The 21,804-nt window shown below is 39.7% G+C and overlaps 2 protein-coding genes across 3 annotated transcripts; one reads left to right on the forward strand and one right to left on the reverse strand.

Annotated features, from left to right (window-relative positions):
- Positions 1-6,051: 6,051 nt before the first annotated feature.
- tuft1a (tuftelin 1a) lies at positions 6,052-17,802 on the forward strand. Its single transcript, XM_042422636.1, has 12 exons — positions 6,052-6,342; positions 12,582-12,662; positions 13,796-13,897; positions 14,022-14,108; positions 14,361-14,411; positions 14,548-14,634; positions 15,403-15,513; positions 15,611-15,834; positions 15,938-16,043; positions 16,145-16,228; positions 16,358-16,452; positions 16,639-17,802. Exons 1-12 carry the CDS (start codon positions 6,283-6,285, stop codon positions 16,709-16,711), a joined length of 1,161 nt encoding a protein of 386 aa, XP_042278570.1. The 5' UTR covers positions 6,052-6,282; the 3' UTR covers positions 16,712-17,802.
- A 505-nt stretch (positions 17,803-18,307) lies between these two features.
- On the reverse strand, positions 18,308-21,781 carry c10h1orf43 (chromosome 10 C1orf43 homolog). Of its 2 annotated transcripts, none has more exons than XM_042423370.1 (7): positions 21,466-21,781; positions 20,147-20,248; positions 19,938-20,046; positions 19,781-19,834; positions 19,510-19,679; positions 19,196-19,254; positions 18,308-19,064 (listed from the first exon to the last, which is right to left on the reverse strand). In XM_042423370.1, exons 1-7 carry the CDS (start codon positions 21,526-21,528, stop codon positions 18,848-18,850), a joined length of 774 nt encoding a protein of 257 aa, XP_042279304.1. In that variant the 5' UTR covers positions 21,529-21,781; the 3' UTR covers positions 18,308-18,847. The 2 variants fall into 2 exon arrangements, with proteins under 2 accessions (XP_042279304.1, XP_042279305.1); XM_042423371.1 differs by having other exon boundaries at positions 19,510-19,676; positions 21,466-21,780.
- Positions 21,782-21,804: the final 23 nt, after the last annotated feature.

The following is a 21,804-nucleotide window of genomic DNA, read 5'->3' on the forward strand; positions in this document are numbered from 1 at the left end:
GGAGGAAGTGCTGCATGGTTTTGATGGCTCGTACAACAGTGAGACAGGTAAAAGTACAAAAAACAAAATCCAGGAAGTCTTCCTTTATATTTGTCCTTAAGTGGTGCAGACAATCGTGCAAAAAAACTAAGGCACTCCGTCCTCCTTTGTTTTATTAAGTTAAGTCTAGATTTATTGTCCCTGTCATAACTAATAATTACACACAATTATCTGCTTATATTGTATACTGTAGATTTGTTTTTGCACATTTCAGGATACATTACTTCTCTTTTTTTTTGCGCATTTAATGCCTCCTTTAATGGGAGGAGTCAGATAAACTTGGCTCTCTGCCCATTAAAGGAGAGGTTTATTGTCTATAACAGTTCCTTTCCCGTACATGTCATTGGAAGGTCAGTTGGCTTCTTTGGAAGGGATCACTATAGGTCAAAGTCTACTTCAATAAAAATAATTCACATGGACGTTGGATTTAAAGTTTAAAGTACAGGATTTCTTTAATTGAGTGCCCTTATCTATTCCTCCTCTTTCTTCTTCATATAATATATCAATTATGTTTTGTTTTGTGAATTACCCCAAAACCAGCCTTGATACCAGTACTAGGTGAGAAAATATTTGATTCTATATAGTTTGATTGATGAATATTACTAATTCATTTTTAATAATGCTGATAAGGATTTAAGCAGAAACTAGTATCCACCATTTGAAGGGGCTCGTGAGTATTTCATAAAGACAAGACAATAAAGGTGGATTGTGTTTATTGTTTTGGCTGCAGGGTTTGGCTTCTCTGAAATTAGTGGTAATGTTTGTTATGTAGGCCTGAGTTGCACAGAAGTGTATTGCTGAATGAGCTATTCAATGCTACCTACAGGAGCTGGTTAAGAACATAATGGTTATTATCACTGCACCATAATAATAGATGACAAGGACTGTGTGTGTTCTCAGCCTCCTTCTACACTGGCTGTTCATTAACAGGTGAGATCTAATTACAGCTTTGTCTTTTTCATACGTCAAACATTTGTTTTGAACAAACAAATTGCTGTAATGCTGTGTATGCTTTATGACATGTTATAGCAGGAAAACTACAGCTGTAACTAATAACAATAGCAGCTTCTTTCCATTTGGGTTGGATATGGATAGAAGCTGTCATTTGGCCCCAGTAAGCTCAGTATGGCTTACTGGAGCCCTTAAATCATAAATGTTATTAATTAACCCTGTGCTTTCTGCTATATTAAAATGTCTGCTGTGAAAAACAGACTAGTTTATCCTTTATGAGTGCAAACATTTCTAATATTTGTGACACCCTGCATAGAGTGGAGATACAGCAGGCCTGCCAATGCAAGACTATCCATCCTGTGCCAGCCCTGTATTAAATGAAGCATCCTCCAGCGGTACATATTTCACAAATATACTGTTATGTTTGCATCAGCTGTTCCATTAAGGAAACAGAGCGTGTGTTGACATGCCATTCACTGAACCTGCAACAGTGCGATTAGGTGCCAGTGTTGTTGTTTTGCGCTCATATCTCTTGTTGCAGAGTTGTTTTTGTTCATCATAGCTGATAAGTATTGTGCAGGGGAAAAATCAACTGGGCTGATGTGTTGATGAACTACTGTATATGTTTCCATTTGTGTACATGTTCACACATTCACACACAGCTGGATTGTTCAGGCCTCTATTTTTCGCATTCAGTCACAAATTCAGAAAACAGGAGAATACGACACAACCCACCTCAGCTACACCCCTCGATACATTTACGAATGAACGATGTGTGTTTGTTGAAGCTCAAATTGTACAAACAGGATTATGCTGTGATGCAGGTTGCTCCAGGGAGCAGAGGCCAGTGTCTTTGCGGTTGAGTGTCTCGTGATGGATGGCTTGTTGCTGCCAGGAGAACCACAGGGTTAGGCACGTCAGGAATGAAAACAGGTTCAAGCGAACTTCCACAGAATTACAAAATGAACAAATATAATTCCGGTTGATATAAGCAAAGTCTCTTTACGGTAATCGAAATAAATCCCTCCCTTTACGCTTCATGCCAAAAACCTCTTCATAACTTCAGGCATTTGTTTTTTTTTACATTTACATAAGAGATGGAAGTCGGCACCCTGGAGGGACACTTCACCAGCCTCTTAAGTTATTTATGTGTTTACATCCTATTTGGCATGTTGGTACTCACAACAAGACAGTGTTTGAATATTTTGAGACACCACAGTGACGTCTGTGTCTCAGAAGTTTATGTGTTTCTTGCTGATTTTGACAAACTTACTCCACTACCCGTGGTGCTATTGTGCGATTGATCTACAAAAGACCTGAAAAAGCCCTTTTCCTCTCCTGGTTGCCGGGAATTGAACTTTTTAATCTTTACTCTGAACTTTTTTTTTGGCATGAAGTCACACCTTCAATATTTGCTGTAAAACCTGCTGCAGTGTCCATGATACTGCACCTCCCATCCAGTGCAACCAAACCTGTACAGTAGCAACATATAGTGTGCAATACCAGTTTTGTTAGTCTATAAATTATGACAGAACATACTTTCCATGGGTGGGATTGGGTTTCCGTGTCATTCCAGCTTTCCAGGAACAAATGTACACCTCCGGGCTGATTTGCAAAGCGCTGGGTGTGTTGCGTTTTGAAATAATGATGTGTGTGTGTGTGTGTGTGTGTGTGTTAGTGTGTGTGTGTGTGTGTGTGTGTGTGTGTGTGTGTGTGTGTGTGTGTGTGTGTGCAATTGCATATGTTGTTTGGAAAGAATGCAGCCCTACTATACATCCATGTGCCTCCTGGTATCACTCATGTAGAAATACAAGTCTTTTTTAGGCTTGTTCACATTTAATGTGTGTTTCTAATTGTTCTGCATCCATTTAGATTCAACAAAGTAAAAATGAAAGGAGTGGAGGAAAGAATGTCACCTATGAATACGTCAGTGCTATAAATATCTATCCATCTATCTGAGTTGAGAGGACATGACCTCGGTGTCCTCAATAGTAGCTACAGCCCTGATGATAATGAGGGAGTGGAAAGGGTGGAAAAGAAACCTTTCCCTATGATGTTCACTTCACTAAACCATAATGTGCTGTTTATAGTCTTGGCTTGTGCTGTCATCATTGTTTTCATGAACACATCATCACTGTATCACCTCCCAGTGACTCTGTGTCACTCCGGTGCACTTTTAACCTTGTGACCATTTAACTCCACACCAAAACATGAGCTTATTTTGTGTGTTCCTGTTTATTGGTCAGTCTTCTGAGCTGTTGTTTATCTGATTGCATCTTTAAAGTCACATCAGTGTGAACAAGTGTGAATAGCAGGATTCTGAGTCACTCCATAGTCTCAGACATGGATGTATGTAAACACGCAGACCTCTCGTAACTGTCCGCCGTCTGATCTCTGGATCAGTCTGTCTGAGTGTGGTCGACTGTGTGATGTAAACACATAATTATGGCCCATATTGTTGCTTAACACACTGGGACACATGATGACTTATGAAGATTTAGGTGTGTTTTTTGTTGGTATGTTCTGGTTTTGTGTGTGTGTGTGTGTGTGTGTGTGTGTGTGTGTGTGTGTGTGTGTGTGTGTGTGTGAGTGTGTGTGTGTGAGTGTGTGGGAGAGCCTCATTCCAACTGATAAATCAACCGTTAAAATGAACACCCACTCTGATATAAAAGTACATTCCTGGTTGGCAATCTATTGCAATGAAGCGTTATCCGAAAAACATTTACTTATTAAAAATCTCACTTTTTAAATATATTAATGATTGTCTGATGAATGTGAGATAATCTGTTTCTGTGCGTGTTGTTTCTGTTGCTGTTTCAGATGCATTTAGCATCATCCCTCGTATGCCACAGTGAGCTGTTGTTTGCTCCTCAACAGCCATTAATGCCATTAAAGTCTTTATCCAATTTGAGGTCTGTGCCGGCCTGGTTCAGCTGCCGCTGGACTCAGCTAAATGCCAGCGGAGAAAAGCTTGTTCTGTTACTTATGATTTGTCATCTTGTTCCTTTTGTGTGACCTCAGTCAACTCCGGAAAAATGTTGCTCATATTGTGTTATGAAATGCTGTAAGAACACTCGAAATACAGTAATAAATCTGATTCATTCAGCATGTTTTAGCCTATTTACTACATATTTTACAGTGCTGTTGACAATTTTCTTAGAGAGTTTTATATTTCTGAATGTGTTTTCCCTACATTCCAGTTTCAATTGATTTCAAAGACTTTCAAATGTTTGTTTTTTTTGAGCCCTTATCTGAACCAAGGGTGAGGAAGTAAGGATAAAGGTCGTCATGCTGTACAGATAGTAAAAACCCTTGAAGCCAAATTTGCGAGTTGAGATTTTGGGCTTTATAAATAAAATAGACTTGGCTTCATAGGTCACAGTGAGCAAGTCTGCATTTATTTTTGTCAAAGCTGCATTGTCCTTTTGTGGCAATACAGTTGTAAGTACAGACTGAACTGAAATGTCTGTGTGGTATTAACCAGACAACAGTAAGGCAACTTTAACAAAACTAAGAGTAGCATGATGTCCACTGTGGGAGATTATCTCAAACAAGCTCCAAGTCTCTGCAAAGTCATTTTAATACTGTACGGCCTTCTTTAAACTTCAGAAAAAACATTGAAAAACATTTAAGGATGCTTTGGAAAATGGAGCAGTAATGTAAAGTTCAATATTTGTTATTTGCTGATAAGAGGTTAAAATTGAATATAAATTACTTTATGATGAATAAAACGTGTGAAAAAACACCATAAAAATCCTTAAATCACTGAATTGAATTCTTGTTGTTTTCCATTGCTTTGTAAGCCTAGTAGACACTTTTTGAACAGGTTCAGTCAGGAGATACACCTAACAGTTAATAATTTATGGATAAACTGAGCTGTGCACTGATCAACATTTAGAAGACATTGTCTTTGGACAGTTGAATAAAATTGTTTTAGTCTTTATAGCGGCTACCACCATAACACAATAATCATGATGTTGTAAATGGGAAATAATGCTGTAGGACATGTTGACCTACGCTGTTTGTTTTCACTGAGAAACTGTTTTGCATTGTTACTGTTGCTAGTCTGACACGACGTTAAGCTGATGAAACGCCTTAAAGGACCCGTGTGTAGGTTTAAGTGGTGGTGAGGTTGAAGATTGCAACCAACTGATTACCCCCACACCCATCCTCATCCTCCCCTTCCAAGCACGTAGGAGAACCTACGGTGGCTGCAAACCTTGTGAAAAACACAGAAGGCCCTCTCTAGAGCCAGTGTTTTGGTTTGTCCGTTCTGAGCTACTGTAGCAATATGGTGGTGCAAAATGGCAGGAAGAGGACTCGCTTCCCATGTAGATATAAAGGGCTCCCTCTAAGGTAACAAAAACACAAAGATCCTTATTTTCAGGTGATTGTACAATAATAAAAATATACTTGTCAATATTATATTCAATTTCTGCCAAGTCTGTTCTGCTAGATGCCACTAAATCCTACACACTGCACCTTTAAATGTTCAATCAAGAAAAAGTTAAGTACAATACACAGTACATGCTAATGCTGCTGCCAATACACAATTGATTGTGTCAGTTTACTGCTCTGCAATTTCTTGCCAACATACACAATGTATTCATCTGGCTGTACCACCACATTAAAAACAATTATTATCGTCTTTATGTGTGGATGACATCACACCATAAATCATCTTATTTTATTATTATACACTAATGAAAACATACTTTTGAATGTTATATTCCATTTCTGCCAATCGGTCCCCTCTGAATCCTACACACAGACCCTTTAAAGTCCCAGAAAAGCTTATCCTCCACTCGTCTTGTATTTTGTACAGTTGTTTAACAGATTAGGAGTGAACACAAGCGCGAGGGAACATTGTCATCACCTAAAGTAACAGTCAGGCGTTACAATGTAAAGTTCCTGAAAACTATTGTGCCAGAAGTTGCCGTGCTGGAGGCAGCAGGTACTTCCAGCCGTGTACTGACCCTCCCAGTAAAGAAATCCCCTGTTCCCACAGTGCCCTATTTGGCTGTTTCGGTGTGCTAGTGGGCGGGCAGGCGTGGATCACTCCCACAGTGACGCGATCACAAAAGTGTGCTGAGAGGCAGCCAGAGAGGAAGGAGCAACACACACATGAACACACCGGGTCAGAGGACTGATAACAGCAGCAGCTACCGTGGACGAGCAGCAGACAGAAATTGACAAATTCTTTTCACGGAGGAAGGAAGCTTTATATATTAATTCATCATTTCATTTATTTATTTATCTGTGGAGTATTTACTATTATATTAGTGACGAAAGATGAACGGAGTGACGAGAAGTCTGTGCACATTTGAGGACATCAGAAACCAAGAACATGGGGTAAGTTACTTATTCATTCACAGGTGTTTTTCCTTCTTCTATTTAATTATAAGTAGACTTGAGTGTGTTTATTTCAATTATGGGCGCATTATGGGAAACATAAGCAATGCATGGATTGATGCATTAACCAGAACACCAAGAGAAAAAAAACTACTTTTTCTCCCACTTTTTGCTCAATTTTTTGAATCTGTTTGTCCTTTTTCAGTTATTGTTTTTCTTTACTGCTCAATTTTGTGGACTTTTGTGGAGGCTCTGTGTTATTTTGTGATTCTGTCATGGATCTTTAGGCTGAGTGTCCTCATCTGTTCTAAGTGGTGTATTTACAATTAAGTCTCTGGTCTAGTAATTAAAGTATTAGCCCCCTACCTCCCAAGACCCACCGTGCACACATACTGTAGATGTAGAGACAGAAGCTCAGTATTAAGTTAACATCTGTGCCTGTCACAGGTGCCTTCTGCTCACATCATTTAAGAGCTTACAGTTGCAGTTGTGACAGACAGTGAAGGCAGCTCAGGAAACTAAAGCTTTGCTGGTGCAGTATGAGCACCACCTGTGCATGTGAAGTTGTTTTAAACAGGATTAAACTGCACTCTTCTTTGATTTGCGTGCATGCTTTACTGCCTGATACTTTTTAATGAGTGATCAGCAGCTTCCCAAGTCACGCATCAGGCTTTACCCCTGTCCACTGTCTGTATAGTAATGGTTTAATCATTTACCTCACCTGTAAAAGAAGACTGTTAACCTGCACTGTGGTTTATGAGGTTGCGGAGCAACCAGACACTTTCATATTATCAGCTGCCTCCTGCTGAGCTCAATAGTAGAGGCAGCAGACAGATCGGCTGCGCTCATATCAGATTATTTTCTCTAATAGAGACAACCCTCCCAGCCAGGATTGTGTTGAATAAAATCTAACTGATTATGGTTATAGTAGTTAATAGTTTTTGATACGAGTGCAGAATCCGAAAGCCTGATTGTACATCTGTGTCAATGCTAAAGGTCCAGACTTAAATGAGAGTGACTGTTGTGTAACAGTTCAACCGCCAAAAAGGGTACAAAGTGTACAAAGGGCAGCACCAATCACACTTCTAATGAACTGATTTAATTGTGTGAGAATGTGTCATGAAGCAATATGTGAAACTCCATATTTACTCAGCGTTTATTCAAGTTGTCATATTGTTGTCATTTTAACACGTAGCTGCTACCACATTTGCATCACCTTCATACAGAACACAAATTCGTCTTTATCAGAGACAAATCCCATAGTCAAATAATCATACAGCTACAGTATTTACATATCTGATATGGTTATACAGGTCAGACTAAATATAGGAGCCGAAGTATTTCACTTCTACATGTAACATACAGAAATGAATGTGCACGTTTGAAAGATAATAAAGATAAATAAAACTGACACCCTTACTATTAATCAGGGATACGTCTGTAAGGATACATGAGGAGAAGGAATGTGCCTGATGTAGCAGAGAAAAGCCTTGTTTTGTTGATATGTGAGTTTCCCGGAATTGAGATGATATGATGTGAAACTAAAGAGGAGGAACAACCAGCTCTGGATATGAAACAAAATGTTCTATAAAGTTTAAAAAATTGACCAAATTTAACCTTTTTTATTCATAAAATGATTTGAAACTTGTGGTGCAATTTCCCATAAACATAATGACGCAATATACCGAAACCATTTTCTGTCCTCTCAGGCACTTTTTAAATAATGCCACAATTATCCCTCCAGACATTTAGTTTCCCTGCGTTGTGTGACTTCAGACATTCCCTCCGTTTTTCCTTATCCTCAGTCACCATCTCAGTCAGGAGTGTCTGACATCACTGGCTGGGAATGGGCCAAACATGACATATACATGCATCTATGTAGAGGAACGAGAGGGGCACACCTGCTTCACACACAACACAGAGAAGGAAAAATAAACAGAGTTTCTCTTATTTTCTGTAGAAAATATACTCTTATCAGTGAGGGAACTCACTGATATAGGACAAGTCTATCTCACTTCATGACTCAGGACTGTGCTCCTAGACTAGCCGTATACGGTCATGGTCCACCTAGTCAGGTATTCACATGATGGTAACACACACACAATCCAACAAACGTTTCACTTCACACCCCAGCTCGACTCTTCCCTTTAAGTTTACTTAACCTTTTAGTTTGCACAGGCTGTTGACTAACTGAAGAGTCAGGACTCACAGTCAGTCACCACTTAACTATCCTTTTAAACTGCAACTCATCGAGTGACATGAGCTGTTAGATGCTAAATGATTTAATCAAGAGAGGACATAAACTAAACAATCATTTTCATTATCTATTAATCTGCTCTTTTTTTCATTAATCGATTAATCATTTAATTTACAAAATATAAAAAAATAGTGAAAAATGCCAACATTTTACACCCAAAGGTATTTAATTTATCATCATATATGACATATGAAACATATATGATATGAAAACTTCTCAACACAACCATTTTGTGAAACAAAATGTGGCATTGTGTCATGAAAAATGACTAAAATGATGATCAAAATAGTTGCCAATTAATTGACTAATTGTTGAAGCTCTACCTAAAACTCACTAGTACCTGCTTAGGATGAGCGAGTCAAATGTTGTTTGACCTTGTCCTCCCATTCCATTCCTGCCACAATTCTTAGTCTTGTTTACTTATTCTTCGATCAAATATTTCTACATCTCTGTCATAGCTTTGCTAAGTTTAAACTGTATTTTACCACAGCAAAGTTCCTGCTCAGCTGTTTGTGTTAAGACAACATTAAACACAGAGGAGTTTGGCAGGTTATGCTAATGATGACAAAGGATTTTTAGAAAAACAAATTTATCTTCCTTATTCCATATATAAGTACGGTATTGAAGGAAGTATGACTTTTGCACTAGTAAAAACATTCAAAGCGATGCCTGCAGCACCTGTGTTGTCAGCTCACACCTGTCGGCTCAGGGCCTCATCGGCAGAAGGTTTACGACGCAGATGGATTAACGACATAAGTGACATCTGTGCAGCAGGTTTGGGAAAGCAGAGGGACGGAGTGATTTAATGGATGGCGAAGTGCAGTCACGCATACAAACTCACAAACACTTGAGGAGTTGCTTGTAGAATGCAGGTACAGCACCTGGAGGCACAAGAAGGATGATTTACTATCACAACCACTTCAGAAATCAGAACACTTTTATATAATCTTTGTGGTTTTATATATCACGTAGAGCTTTAAGTAATATCTTTCCTTTTGCCCCAGATTCTGTTTATCAGCAGCATTCCCAGGGAGGTAGTCACCCCCCTCAGCTAATTTAACCCAGATGATTTACAGGCCTCCTGATGCCAAAATCCAAAACAAAAGCGTCTTCATACTCGTTAAGCCCTTCAGCCTGGCCGTACCCCGTGATCTTTTGTGCCTATTGTCGGTGTACCCAGCAGTGTGGCCGCTGTGTGTGCTTAGTTTCAGATTTCTGCTTTGTTATAAAGGTAGTGTGTACTTTGTGTATGTGTATATGTATATGTGTGTGGTTCCCCGCGCGCGAACGGCTGTGTACGTGTGCATGCATGCGTCACCGTCCATGAGCACATCCCACTGGTCCCTTTGTCTGTGTCCCCGGGAAAGTCTAGTATTACAGGTTATCTTTGTAGGTGATATAGATGTCATTTGTGTGTGTGGATATGAAAGAGAAAATAGACAGAGAGGCTAGTGTGTAAATAGTTGATGGCAGAGCGAGGATTAGCAGAGTCTTTGGTTGTCTATGAGGGGCCAGAGAAGTTGTATAATGATGGATTCCTTCTTAACAACTCTCCCACTGTTCCCCTTTCTCTCCCCCTCTTCTCTTTTCCTTCCCTATTAGAGCTTTCAGGTGTAATTTGAGAGGAAAGCATGTTGAATAAGAGAGGAATTTTTTGCTTTCATTTTCCTAAGTCCTGTTTGTTGTGGCTGACCATCTGTTATTTCCTCTGCCCACTTGTATTGTTCTTGTTACTCCTTTTCTGATCTCTCATGGCTTTTTCAGGCTCATCTGTTTCTCTCTGCTTGTTCTTCCATTACTCTACTTCCTGAGCAGATACCCGGTTAATCATAAAGACCTCCTGTATGCTACACAGCTTTTCTTTCATAACATCTCGCCGTTCTTTATCATGGCATTACGCAACACAATCCAGTTCATTTCCTCTGTCTGGTTAACATCATGGCCAGCACACTCTGCATATCAGACGTCGTGGTTTCTACACAGTAGAAGTGCCTTTATTCGCTTTGAATGCCATTCATAAGCTGCCAAAACAATCAAGCTTAAAAATTCAGTCTTGATATTTGAAGCAGCAGTTGACAAATCTCACTTTAGTAGCTGTTCTGCAGCTTTTGAGTATATCACCTGATTATAGATGTTAAAATCTTCTTTTTTTTGAGCACTTCAAAATGGAAATTTTACCACCTACAACTGGGCATCTGCTGATGAAGATCACAAGTAGGGCTGCAACTGATGTTTATTTTCATTATCGATTAATCTGCTGATTAAATTCTCTATTAACCGAGTAATCGTTTGGTCTATGAAATGCCAAAAAACTGTGAAAAATGTCCGTCACAGATTCCTAAAAGCCAAGGTGATGTCCTCAAATTGCCTGTTTTGTTCCACCAACAGTCCAAAATAGAAAAATATTGAATTTACCATCACATAAGACTAAGAAAAGCAGCAAATCCTCACGAATGACTGGCTAGAACTGGGGAATGTTTGGCATTTTTACTTTAAAAATGACTGAAGTGATTAATCACTTATAAAAAAAAAAAAGTTGCAGGTTATTTTTCTGTCAATCAAATAAATGGTGATTCAACAAATCCTTGCAGCTCTAATCAAGAGATATAGTTGAAGCTACTAAATGGACCTTGAGATGAGATTGTCTTGTCAACTGCCGAAACAGGGTGTGCAAGGTAACATACTGAACCTTTTGTCCTGCATGTTATGTACCAAAGGAAAACAACGAAACCAAATACGGCTGTACAAGAGGATAAATAACAAATGAAAATACACACACACCCAGTCAAGCATACTCCATACTCTCATAGAGAAATGCACACATGGTAATCCTCCACCAGATTCATTTCTTATTAACCAATTATGGGCAATATAATATATCACCAATGAATGTGATGATTTGTGCTCTTCAGTTATGTAATTGGTTGCATGTGTGCGTTTGTTTGCCGTATTTAACCACCGCAGAGCATTGCATCCATTCCTTCTTTGCCTGTTCTGTGTCTCAGAGTTGACATAAATTTAAACACAGGGAATACACAACGTAACATAAACAGAACAGCGTGAGTTATATAATGTCTTTGACCTCCTCTCTCACATCCACATACTTATACTTGCACACACACACACAGACACACTGCGTATCAATTATAAGGGGGTTCCCTGAGCCGGAGGACACACACCCACACACATCCTGGCTGAGACTTTTCCTGTTAAAGGGACTTCTATCCTGAGTCTAAAAGAAAACTGAGAATGGGCATCCTGGTTGCGTTATGGTTAAAGTGCATACCATAAAACCGCAACGTCCACAGCTCGATTCCCAGCTTGGGGTCCCCTGTTGCATACTACATCCCCCTCTCTTCCCTTATTTCCTGTCTCGCTATACTAACTCTCAAATAAAAAAAGGCAAAGTTCCAAAATAAATCATCTAAAAATAAAAAAAGGAAAACTGGGAAGGTCTGTGTGTTTTGCTTTTTTTCCTTTTTTTTCTGTTTGTTTGTCCAGTGTTGCATCTGTGCATTGTTTTGTCTCTGACTTACTCCTCCCTCTCATATTGTTCGCGCGCCAGAGTGTTTATGGCTACTGTGGGATTTCGTTGCCATGGAAATGTTCCGTCTAGCTTGACATTACATTTTCTGCCCCCTTTCCCAGAAATCCAGCCACTTCTTCCAATTGGCTGTGAGCATTTGGAGAGTTTCCGCCTAAGTCCCTATGACGTCCATAGCACACAATTTAAATCAAACAATCTGTCTCTGTCCAGCTGTGAAAAACTTTTGCTTTCTCTCTGACGCTTGCACCCCTCTCTTCTTACTGGATACTGCCCTTCTCTCCCTCCTTCTCTGTCTCGCCCAGTGAGTATGACTCAGTCTCTCCTCCTCTTTTTTTTTTCTCCAACTGAAAATAGTGCTCAATCAGTCTCTCCATCACATAACGGTCTCTTTGTGGATTCACTTCATCTTCTCCTTTTCTGCATCGGCTTTTTCAGGAGGGGTGCAGGCGACTGCGGCTCACACTGCACGACCAGCACCAGGCAGCTCGGAGCGCAGAGCAGCAGCACAGGGACAAGGTAAGAACTTCTTGCACATGATAACTTGGCCTACAATCTCGACTGTTACACCAGAACAATCAACATAATCTGAACATTAGAACAACAAGGAATAATAATGGAAAGTAGCATGAATTCAGTCAGTGTTTTAAATACATGATTTGGATACTTGATGCCTCAATCAAGTTCTGCTATAATCTTTTTTAGATACCATGTTGCAACGTTTAAATATATCTTTTTTGTGGATACACTGGGTCATATTTGTTGTAAGACATGAGGAAGAATGATCTGCAATTTCTTATGATTATTTTCACAGTATTTGTGTGTTTCTCGGCGCTACTGTACATACATACACACGCATCACGCCGCATTCCTACACACAAACCATACAGAGACACAAACCACATGTAAACATGCCATAGCTACCATCAGCTTTTCATTGGCGTGGTTCCTACACAGAGCTGCTCAAAACTTCTCAACACAACCATTGTTCAACCAAAACCAGCGCCAAAGTTATATAAAAAAAGGGGACCACCAGAGCGGCAGAGTTACATAACATCTCCCCACCTTCTTCTGCGTGTCTCTCTCTCTCTCTCTCTCTCTCTCTCTCTCTCTCTCTCTCTCTCTCTCTCTCTCTCTCTCTCTCTCTCTCTCTCTCTCTCTCTCTCTCTCTCTCTCTCTCTGCTTATGGTTTTAACCAAGTCTGTCCACCACTTCCAAAGAAGCACAAGATGTTTATGGGATAGTTTAGATCTCCATAGTGATTATGGCTAAATGTTTTTGCCTCCTGATTATAGAGCCTCATAGTCAGTCATATACACTTGAGAATAATTTACTCAGGACACGACTGAAGAAAAGAGTTTATTTTTGACGCATTCAGTTTTTCCAGTAAACAGTTTAAATGCATCTTTCATGTCAGATGGTCCTGACACCTTCATTTTAAGTTTTAAATCCCTGACAGGAATTCATTGGTGTTCTTCCAAATACTGTTTTGCAATATTGATCAGAAACGTGCACCAACTCCTCCTCTAGTGTTAACAAAGCACAGTGACCTCATTCATGTTCACAATTGCTTATGATGTTTGGAAATGTACACACCCATCCTCTCATGCTCTCGCAACACTGTTAACTCCTCTGATTTCTAATCTCTCAAGCCAATCGGACGTGCGTTCGCACTTGTGCAGCCGGCTAGTGACAGGACAGCTCTGACCCAGGAACCAGTGAAATCTACAGAGGAGCAGGTGGAGGTCATCAAGGTGGGTGTGGCACATTGACTGATGTTTTGTTTTTTTGTTTGTTTTTATTTCTAAATATGATATGTATGACTATTTTTCATGATTTCTCTGGAGTTCAACATCCATGTGTCCCTCTCTGTTGTAGGTGTATCTAGAAGCCCGCAAACAAGAGCAGCAGAGACATCAGCAGAGCCTGAAGATGCTGTCAGATGAAGTTTCACAGATACAGGAGGTCAGTCTCTGGACAGAATCTAACTCTCGAGTGTCTCACTTATACACAAACACACATTGATGTTACGGTATCTCAACCCTGAATCCTGGATTATGTAAGAATTTGCATGTTCCTCACGGCTCTTACACTCCTCTCTTGTTCTCCCTCTGCTTATGATGAACGTCATGTGTTCCACCTACTGAAAACACACAGAAATATTATTTTAAAAAATAATATCTCAGTAACTCACCATTATGTTTGTATTTCACACAGGTGAGATATTGCCTGAAGTCACTGAGGGAGCAAATGGCAGCCAAAACCAAGGTAGGTCTATTTTGAGCTGCTTTGTGCCCTTGCTATTGTTTAAGTCACATCCTGTATGCTTAATGGTATTTCCTCCACCTCTCTCATCCCCATCTTTCACTCTTCCCTTGCCCGTTTCCTTCTTTTCTCTCTCCAGCCGCACACAAACGGGTGGAGGGTCAGCACTCCGTTCAAAAAGAGTGTCTCATCTGCCGCCAAGGGAGGAGCTAAAGCTGAGGAACAGGTGAGCAGCCTCTCATGTGAACAACCTCTATTCAAGGTTGTGTGTAGACAGTATATGTACGCTGGAGCAATGCACGTATCAAACCTTGCACGCATTTTCTTGTGGGGACATTGTGTGCCAGTGTGGTTCATTTGATGCCTGTAAAGCGATCGCTTGACACTCAACCCCAGAGGCACAAAAGGAAAGCAGGTGTAAAGTTAAACAGGGGGACAAACAGATACGTGATATAGAGTAAAAGAGAGGATTCAAATGACAGTGAGAGTAAATCTGCTTACAGCACCCCAGGGTGTATGAAAATGTGCGAGAGGGCTGTTCCAGCACACACTGTTCCTCTGCCTGCATGTGTTATTGTATTCAGTCCCTCCTCATTGTTCCCAGCATTCCACAGATGCTTCATCCTTTAATAGTTATGTTGCTGTCTTTGAGCCACGCACTTTTAGCAACCACTACTATTTGCATGTCAGCACTGTTTTGTACGAAACCATCAGCGCTGACATCATTGTGTTTTGGTTTAATTGTTTTTGTACCAATTATAGCATTTATCTGTGAGTCACACTACGTTTTACTCACAGCAGTGTTGCAGAAGTAGGGAAGAAATACATGATCCAACCGCTCCAGTGACGCACATTACTACGCCTATTTTATTTATTATGACAGCAACACCCACTGGGCTTGCTTTGTTCACTCCTCAACATAAACAAGATTTTACATTACATCATTATAAAAGTATCTATCTGCTGATCTAACCTTTCATTCTTTCTTTGTCAGGAAGCAGATGATGAAGCAGAGAGAACCAAACTGAGAGAAGTCAGTAAGCGCTTATATGCGCAGCTCCAAGATGCAGAGAAGAAACACCAGGAGGAGAAAGACAGGCTGCAGGTAGCATAGACATATAGCTTGTTTTTACATTCATTATGCATTGTTACAAATAATGTACTCTGTATTTCGGATGCACTAAACTCCCTGTGTCTTCTAGGCTGAAGGCAGCAGGCTGAGGGAATGTCTGAGCGAACAGGAAGAGAAGTTGAAGAGCACAGAAGAAGCCAGCGAGAAGAAAGACAAGCGCATTGAAGAGCTCCAGAGGCTGCTGGGAGGGATGGAGCAGGAGAGCTCCACCCTGAGGGAGGCTATCCGCAACCGCGAGGAAGAACTCCGAGAACTACGCAAGATCAGGGAGGAGGGCCACAAAGGAGAGCAGAGGTCAGCTAATACACATACAAACAAACAGAAAAATGTATTCTTTCCCAATCAGTGACAATCCAATCACTAGTGGTGTCTTATAACTGTCTGTATGTATTTTTAGGACTGAGCAGTTGGAGAAGGAGGTGGCTATACTCAAAGAAAAGATCCACCATCTGGACGACATGCTGAAATGCCAGCAGAGGAAAGTCAGACACATGATTGAACAGGTGAGACTCACATGTGTGAGAATCTGCAGAGCAAACGCATCATCTCCGTGTTCATATTTGTGCAGGCCTCACTGTTTGACTGTGTGTTTGCTCGTCTTTAGCTCCAGAACTCTCGCATGGTGATCCAGGAGCGGGACCGCGTGATCAAAGAACTGGAGGAGAAAGTAGCTTTCTTAGAGGCTGAGGTGAGGGCTGCTTTCTGTCTCCCATAAAAATGTCTTTTTTTTATGACATTTCAGTGGGAGTGAGAAACACCTTTTTTTTTTCTTTACTGGAATAATGTGAACTGACCCTGTGACTTCCTGTGTGTGCAGAACCGAGAGATGCATGACCAGATGGACTACTTCCTGGGAGGGCAACGGTCTAATTCCTACCTTTCATCAGAGCGTAACCCTCAGATTGTCTACAGGTAATTTATTTTACCCTTCAGATTCGTACACCTGCAAACCTGGCCTTAAACAATACATGCAAACACACACATTTACTCACTCACACTCAAATATCCACCAAATCTAGTCGTACACCTGCATACAGTAAGTTGCATACCGGTGAATTGTTTTCATGCTGTTTCTCTCTCTTCCTCTTGTCTCCTTAGTAAACCAATCAGGCCGTCCAACTCTTCTAACAAACCCCTCCCATTCATCAAAGTCATCGAGATCAAGTCATGAAGCGACCATGCAGAGAGAAGACAGTTATTGGAGGGAAAAGCTCAGAACCACCAAACTGTTTTGAATGCAGACTGAAACCAAACAGCGGCTCCACTGTACTACCATTTGTTATGAGCTTCTCGAATGGCAACACTAACACTAAGCATTTGCACCGTGTACACTCTTGAAGGAAACTGTGTGGTGTTTGTTGGCTCACACACACACACACACACACACACACACGCACACACACACTGGGGCTTGTTGTGTGTCTGTGCGCGTGCATTTTGAATGACTGTGTGTCAGCTTTAATGTAGATACATTAAACATACTGATTCAGCTGATGTGCATTTTAAGTTTTGCATGTAATACTTCATATTGTATGCAAGTGTTTTCTTGCCCTGCCCTGTTTTGATTACTTTTTTGACCTTTGAGTTGATATTGTTAAATCAAAACAGAACTGCTGTGTAAAGTGCAGGATGGCAGACCTTTTGCCGTTATGTTGTTATCAAGTCCATATACAGAAATGTAGCATTAAAATGGCTAACTACACTCTCATGACAGATCAGTTTCATGTAAAAAAAAATCATTAACCAGATGATCTAAATCCTGTGTTCTTGTACTCATCAGTCACTCATTCATGGCTCACTTTGATGTTAATGTGTAAATATTGACTGTAGCCTATAAAAGGTATTTAAGTTGTTCTTCCAGTGGAGCCATTTTTAAATAATAATAATAATTATGTGTTTTTTAAGCCCTAGACCACTGTCGGGCACTTTATGAAAATGTGAGGAAGGGGTCTGCGGAAGGAAAAACAACATTGTCAGAGGCAGTGAAGATATTTAGCAACATAATAGCTTCATAGAAGTGTTGTTATCCTTCATATTTCTTGTAAAGCATTTCAGTTCCTGTTCACTGTGTTTTTGTACATAACATTCATGAATGTGATTTGATGTGATTTCTGCCTAACAGCTTTCTCCTTTGTATTTATTTATATTAAATAAAACCTCTAGACAGCTGTTGTAGAGGAGATTTTGTATGAAGTATATTCTAATCTCTTATCTGTGTTTGTGGTTCTCAGTGTAAAATAAAAAAAAATCCCTGAAAATGAATACAATGCTTCATTTTACCTTTGAGAACATTTACAGTACCAGTCAAAAGTTTGGACACACCTTCCCATTCATTTGAAAGAAAGTGTCCAACTTTTGACTGATACTTTAAGTAGATACTAAGAAGGGGGCGCCCTCTCCTGGACACTATGTATACTACAAGTTGGCAAACTGCACTGACCTTGTGTAAACACATCATACAACACTCGTCTGTCACAGTTTTATGGCAACTTGTACAGTAAGTACCTCACAGAAAAAAATCATTCAGGCTCACTGGGAACCCTTTATCCCAAATGAAATAAACAGTTCAGACTTGTGGGGCCCAGACTACCTCAAACAGAAAAAGAAGACATAAGTCACAAAAGAGACTGCCCCAGATGCAATAACGCACATCAACGCAGTGAATTAATGCACTGGAGTACTGTTAAATTACATTGCACTGAGAGAAGTGATTAAATTAAAAGAGCACTTAATCATCAAAATTCATTAAAGCAAGTATGGCTTCTGTAAAACACCAGTTTAAGGTTTAACAAAAAAAAAAAACCTGCTGTCAAATTCACTGCAACAAATGAACAGCAGAGACACATAGATGTAAACACAAGTGGCATTAACAGTGCTTTTTTTTGTGTGTGAAGTAACAATTAACACTGGTAACTATTAGCACATTTACGCACAATTAATTTTAACAAGTCTGCATAGGCCTTTACATTGTGCAATAAATACTGATTGTCTTATGCCATTGCATAGCCCCATAGCTGTAGTTTTATTTTGGTCAAATCAACCCTACTTACTATAGTCCCCTACTATAGTCTACCCAAATTTAGCACTCATGCTTGCAATAATACAGAATAAATGCATAAGCTACACTTAGGTTAAGAGCACTGTCTCAGTAGTCTGATATGCAATATACTGTAACCAGGCAATATGTTTAGAATATAAAGGCAGTGTTCACTCTGTAACTATCTGGCAGTCGCCACTCACAGGCACTTTAATCACCGGCACTGCTACCTTCTCCTTGACCTTTCCTTTAGGCAGACGTTACATATTTTCAGAACGTACTGTCCAGAGTGTTGTAGTTGTCTTTGAAGTTCTTAAGCTCCATAAAGTTTCTTGGCCGCTTGCTGCGCTGCTGTGCTGCAGATGTGAGGTAGGTGGTTTGGGTGGGGGACGAGGAGGAGCTCGCAGGCTCTGTGATGGTGGTCAAGTCTTTTGCTGCAGTCTGGTGGTACTGGCTCGGAGTGCTGCTGCTACTGTGAGACTTCACACTGAAGGGACGAAGGGAGAAACAGATTGTTCCCGGTGTATAATTAACATTCCATGTTGGGATTAGCATAAAAGAAAAGCTGTGAGGGAGTAAGAGAGTGCAGTGGGGGGGAAAAGAGTTGTGATTACTCACACAGAGGCCAGTTCTGTTAGAGCTTCCTGGTATTTTAGAAATTCTGCTTCACCAAAAGCCTACAGACATTAATGAGGACATCAGTAAGGACATGCGGGACACACACAATTCACCCTTCAAAATCTGTCTTTAAACACATTTAAAATGTTCAAATATTTATAATATTTATATATATATTTTTTTTTTTACAATCTCTCATATTTACTGTATCTGTCTGACTTTTCAAAGTTAATAATTCAATTTACTTGTTATTAATTTGGACTGTTTGTTGAGATGAATTAATGACAGTGTGTCTGTGGTACACACACACTGACCTCTGCACCATGACGTGCTCTATTGTAACCATCCAGCACAGTGTCAATGAGAGAGCTTTGGCTGTCTCGGAACATGCAGTGGGAATTTCGCAGCTGCAGAAGCCAGGTCCGAAATCTTTTCCCCGTCACAGCGGTAGACGTTCCTCCCAGTTGACGGAAAGGGAGATCTACTGACAGACAGTGCTGGTATTAGAGTGATAGTGTGGAGGGATTCATACTCTGTCGTGGTGAAAGCAATCCAAACTGTGATTAAGGTCAGGATTAATCTTACCAGTGTCTCTGACGGCATCCAGTGCTCTCATCCTGTACAGGTAGTCACAGCAACCTGCAACAAACACACAGACTCCTCCATTCACTGGCATAAAAACTACTCATGTGCTGTAGATACTTTCAAGTTTGATGTAAGTGTTTTTCTGTATGTCTCTTACCAGACTGTTCTCTCTGCTTTAGCCGATCATCATCTGGAGACAGCAGACGAGGCTCAAAGTGGATTTTCTGAACCTGGCACAGTTTGGCTTCAATTTCTTGTCTCAGCTCCTACAGCACACACAAGAAACACCACGCTATCAATATTATAGTTAACCAGCAACATACTGTGAAGGATGACACTTCTGGTTCATAATGGTGCGAGTGTTACCTTAGGAGCATTGTGGCCGAGGGGAACATGTGGTCCTCTCCGAGATTTCATGGCAAATCGCATAATTTGTCTTTTCACAAATATGAACAGCAAAACAAACACCTAGAGGAAAGTCAAAAGTTAGATAACCCCCAATATTTTTTTTGTTTGTTTATTTACTTTAATCAAGTGTAGTGAACAAGATGCCAGGGGATGATAAACAGAGCCAAATAACGAAAAAACACAACAAAAAAATTATGTAAATAATTAAATCAAAATGAAAAGTTGAAAAAAAAAATACAAAAGGAAATATTAATATTACTAGTTACTACATACATTTGCATGTTTAACTGCTTTTTGCATTATTTGAAGCAAAAGCTGCTTACATAGATTATTGGGTTTCCTGTTAAACATGTTAAAACAGGGCTTAACTTTAAATTTGCTCTTATGAATGTAGAATATGGCCTCATAAGTACATCAGGCTATTAATACAGAAATGCTTAGAGTTGTTCAAGGCAAAGGTACATTTTTATCTTTCCAATGCTTGCAAGTGCTTTCTGTATTTAAACCACAAAAAGTACAATTATTTTATTTTATTATTTTTTTTAAATCCTAAGCATGTAATCTGAAAAATTACACAAATATCAGTATTCAGAAGAATGTAGAATAAGGTCCCTTTTAAAAACTTTTATTTTATTAGTGAATATACTGTATTACTGTGAATATAGGTGAAATGATTATTTTGACTGTATTTAATATATTTCTATTTTGTATACATCACTAACTCTGTGTTATCAGCAATCATCTAACATACAGTAAGCTACACTTAAGTAATACTGGAAACATAAAAGATAAATATACACAATATACACTAATGTAACAAAACCTCAATACATTGCAATGTTTTGACAGTATTGCAGATTTGGTGAAGTGATAAACAATTATGTTTTAATGATGTCAAGTGGTTCAAATAAGGAGAAATGTTTACAAACACATGTTGCATTGATGTGCTGATCTGTGTCTTTTAATGGGTATTTGAACTCTACGAACTACTGTATGCATTGGTTTAATGTGTAAAGACAGCACTTTGTGTTTATGGATAAGAATATAGCAAGTAAGTTTAGCTCCTTGAAATAAGGGTTTTACATACTGAAACTCTGGAAAATGAGCCAAGTTACATGTACAATTCTGGGTCGACCTCAGCATTTGATAGTCCAACAGTTTCTTATGTCATATGCTGACATTTCGGTTGTTGTCATCGTGAGTTTAAACATTTAAACTTGACTCAGCTATAACACAGTTAGATCAAAATTACTGATAACAATGCGCAATAAACTCACCAGACTACCGTAGGCCATTACAAGCACAACGTTGACGCTCGACAGACGAGTATTACTTCGCATTTTCACGCAGATATTTATTAAACGGATTAATGTTAACGTTAAATAACAACTTCAAAGTGCGTCCAGCGGTTGATATTTGTAAGGCAGGCGGTTTCATTTAAGTAGTCGCTTTTAATACGTGAAGCTGACGTTAAACGAAAGACAGAAAACGGAGAAGTTAAGAGGAGTAAAGTGCTTCTTTTTTTTCTTCTTTTTTTCTTTTTTTACATTTCGCTGTCTAGTTTGTTGACTTCCGGGATAGTCACGTGACAGGTACGGGCAGAGGTGATGTCACGT

This window comes from Thunnus maccoyii, chromosome 10 (assembly GCF_910596095.1).
Source record: "Thunnus maccoyii chromosome 10, fThuMac1.1, whole genome shotgun sequence".
Taxonomy (NCBI): domain Eukaryota; kingdom Metazoa; phylum Chordata; class Actinopteri; order Scombriformes; family Scombridae; genus Thunnus; species Thunnus maccoyii.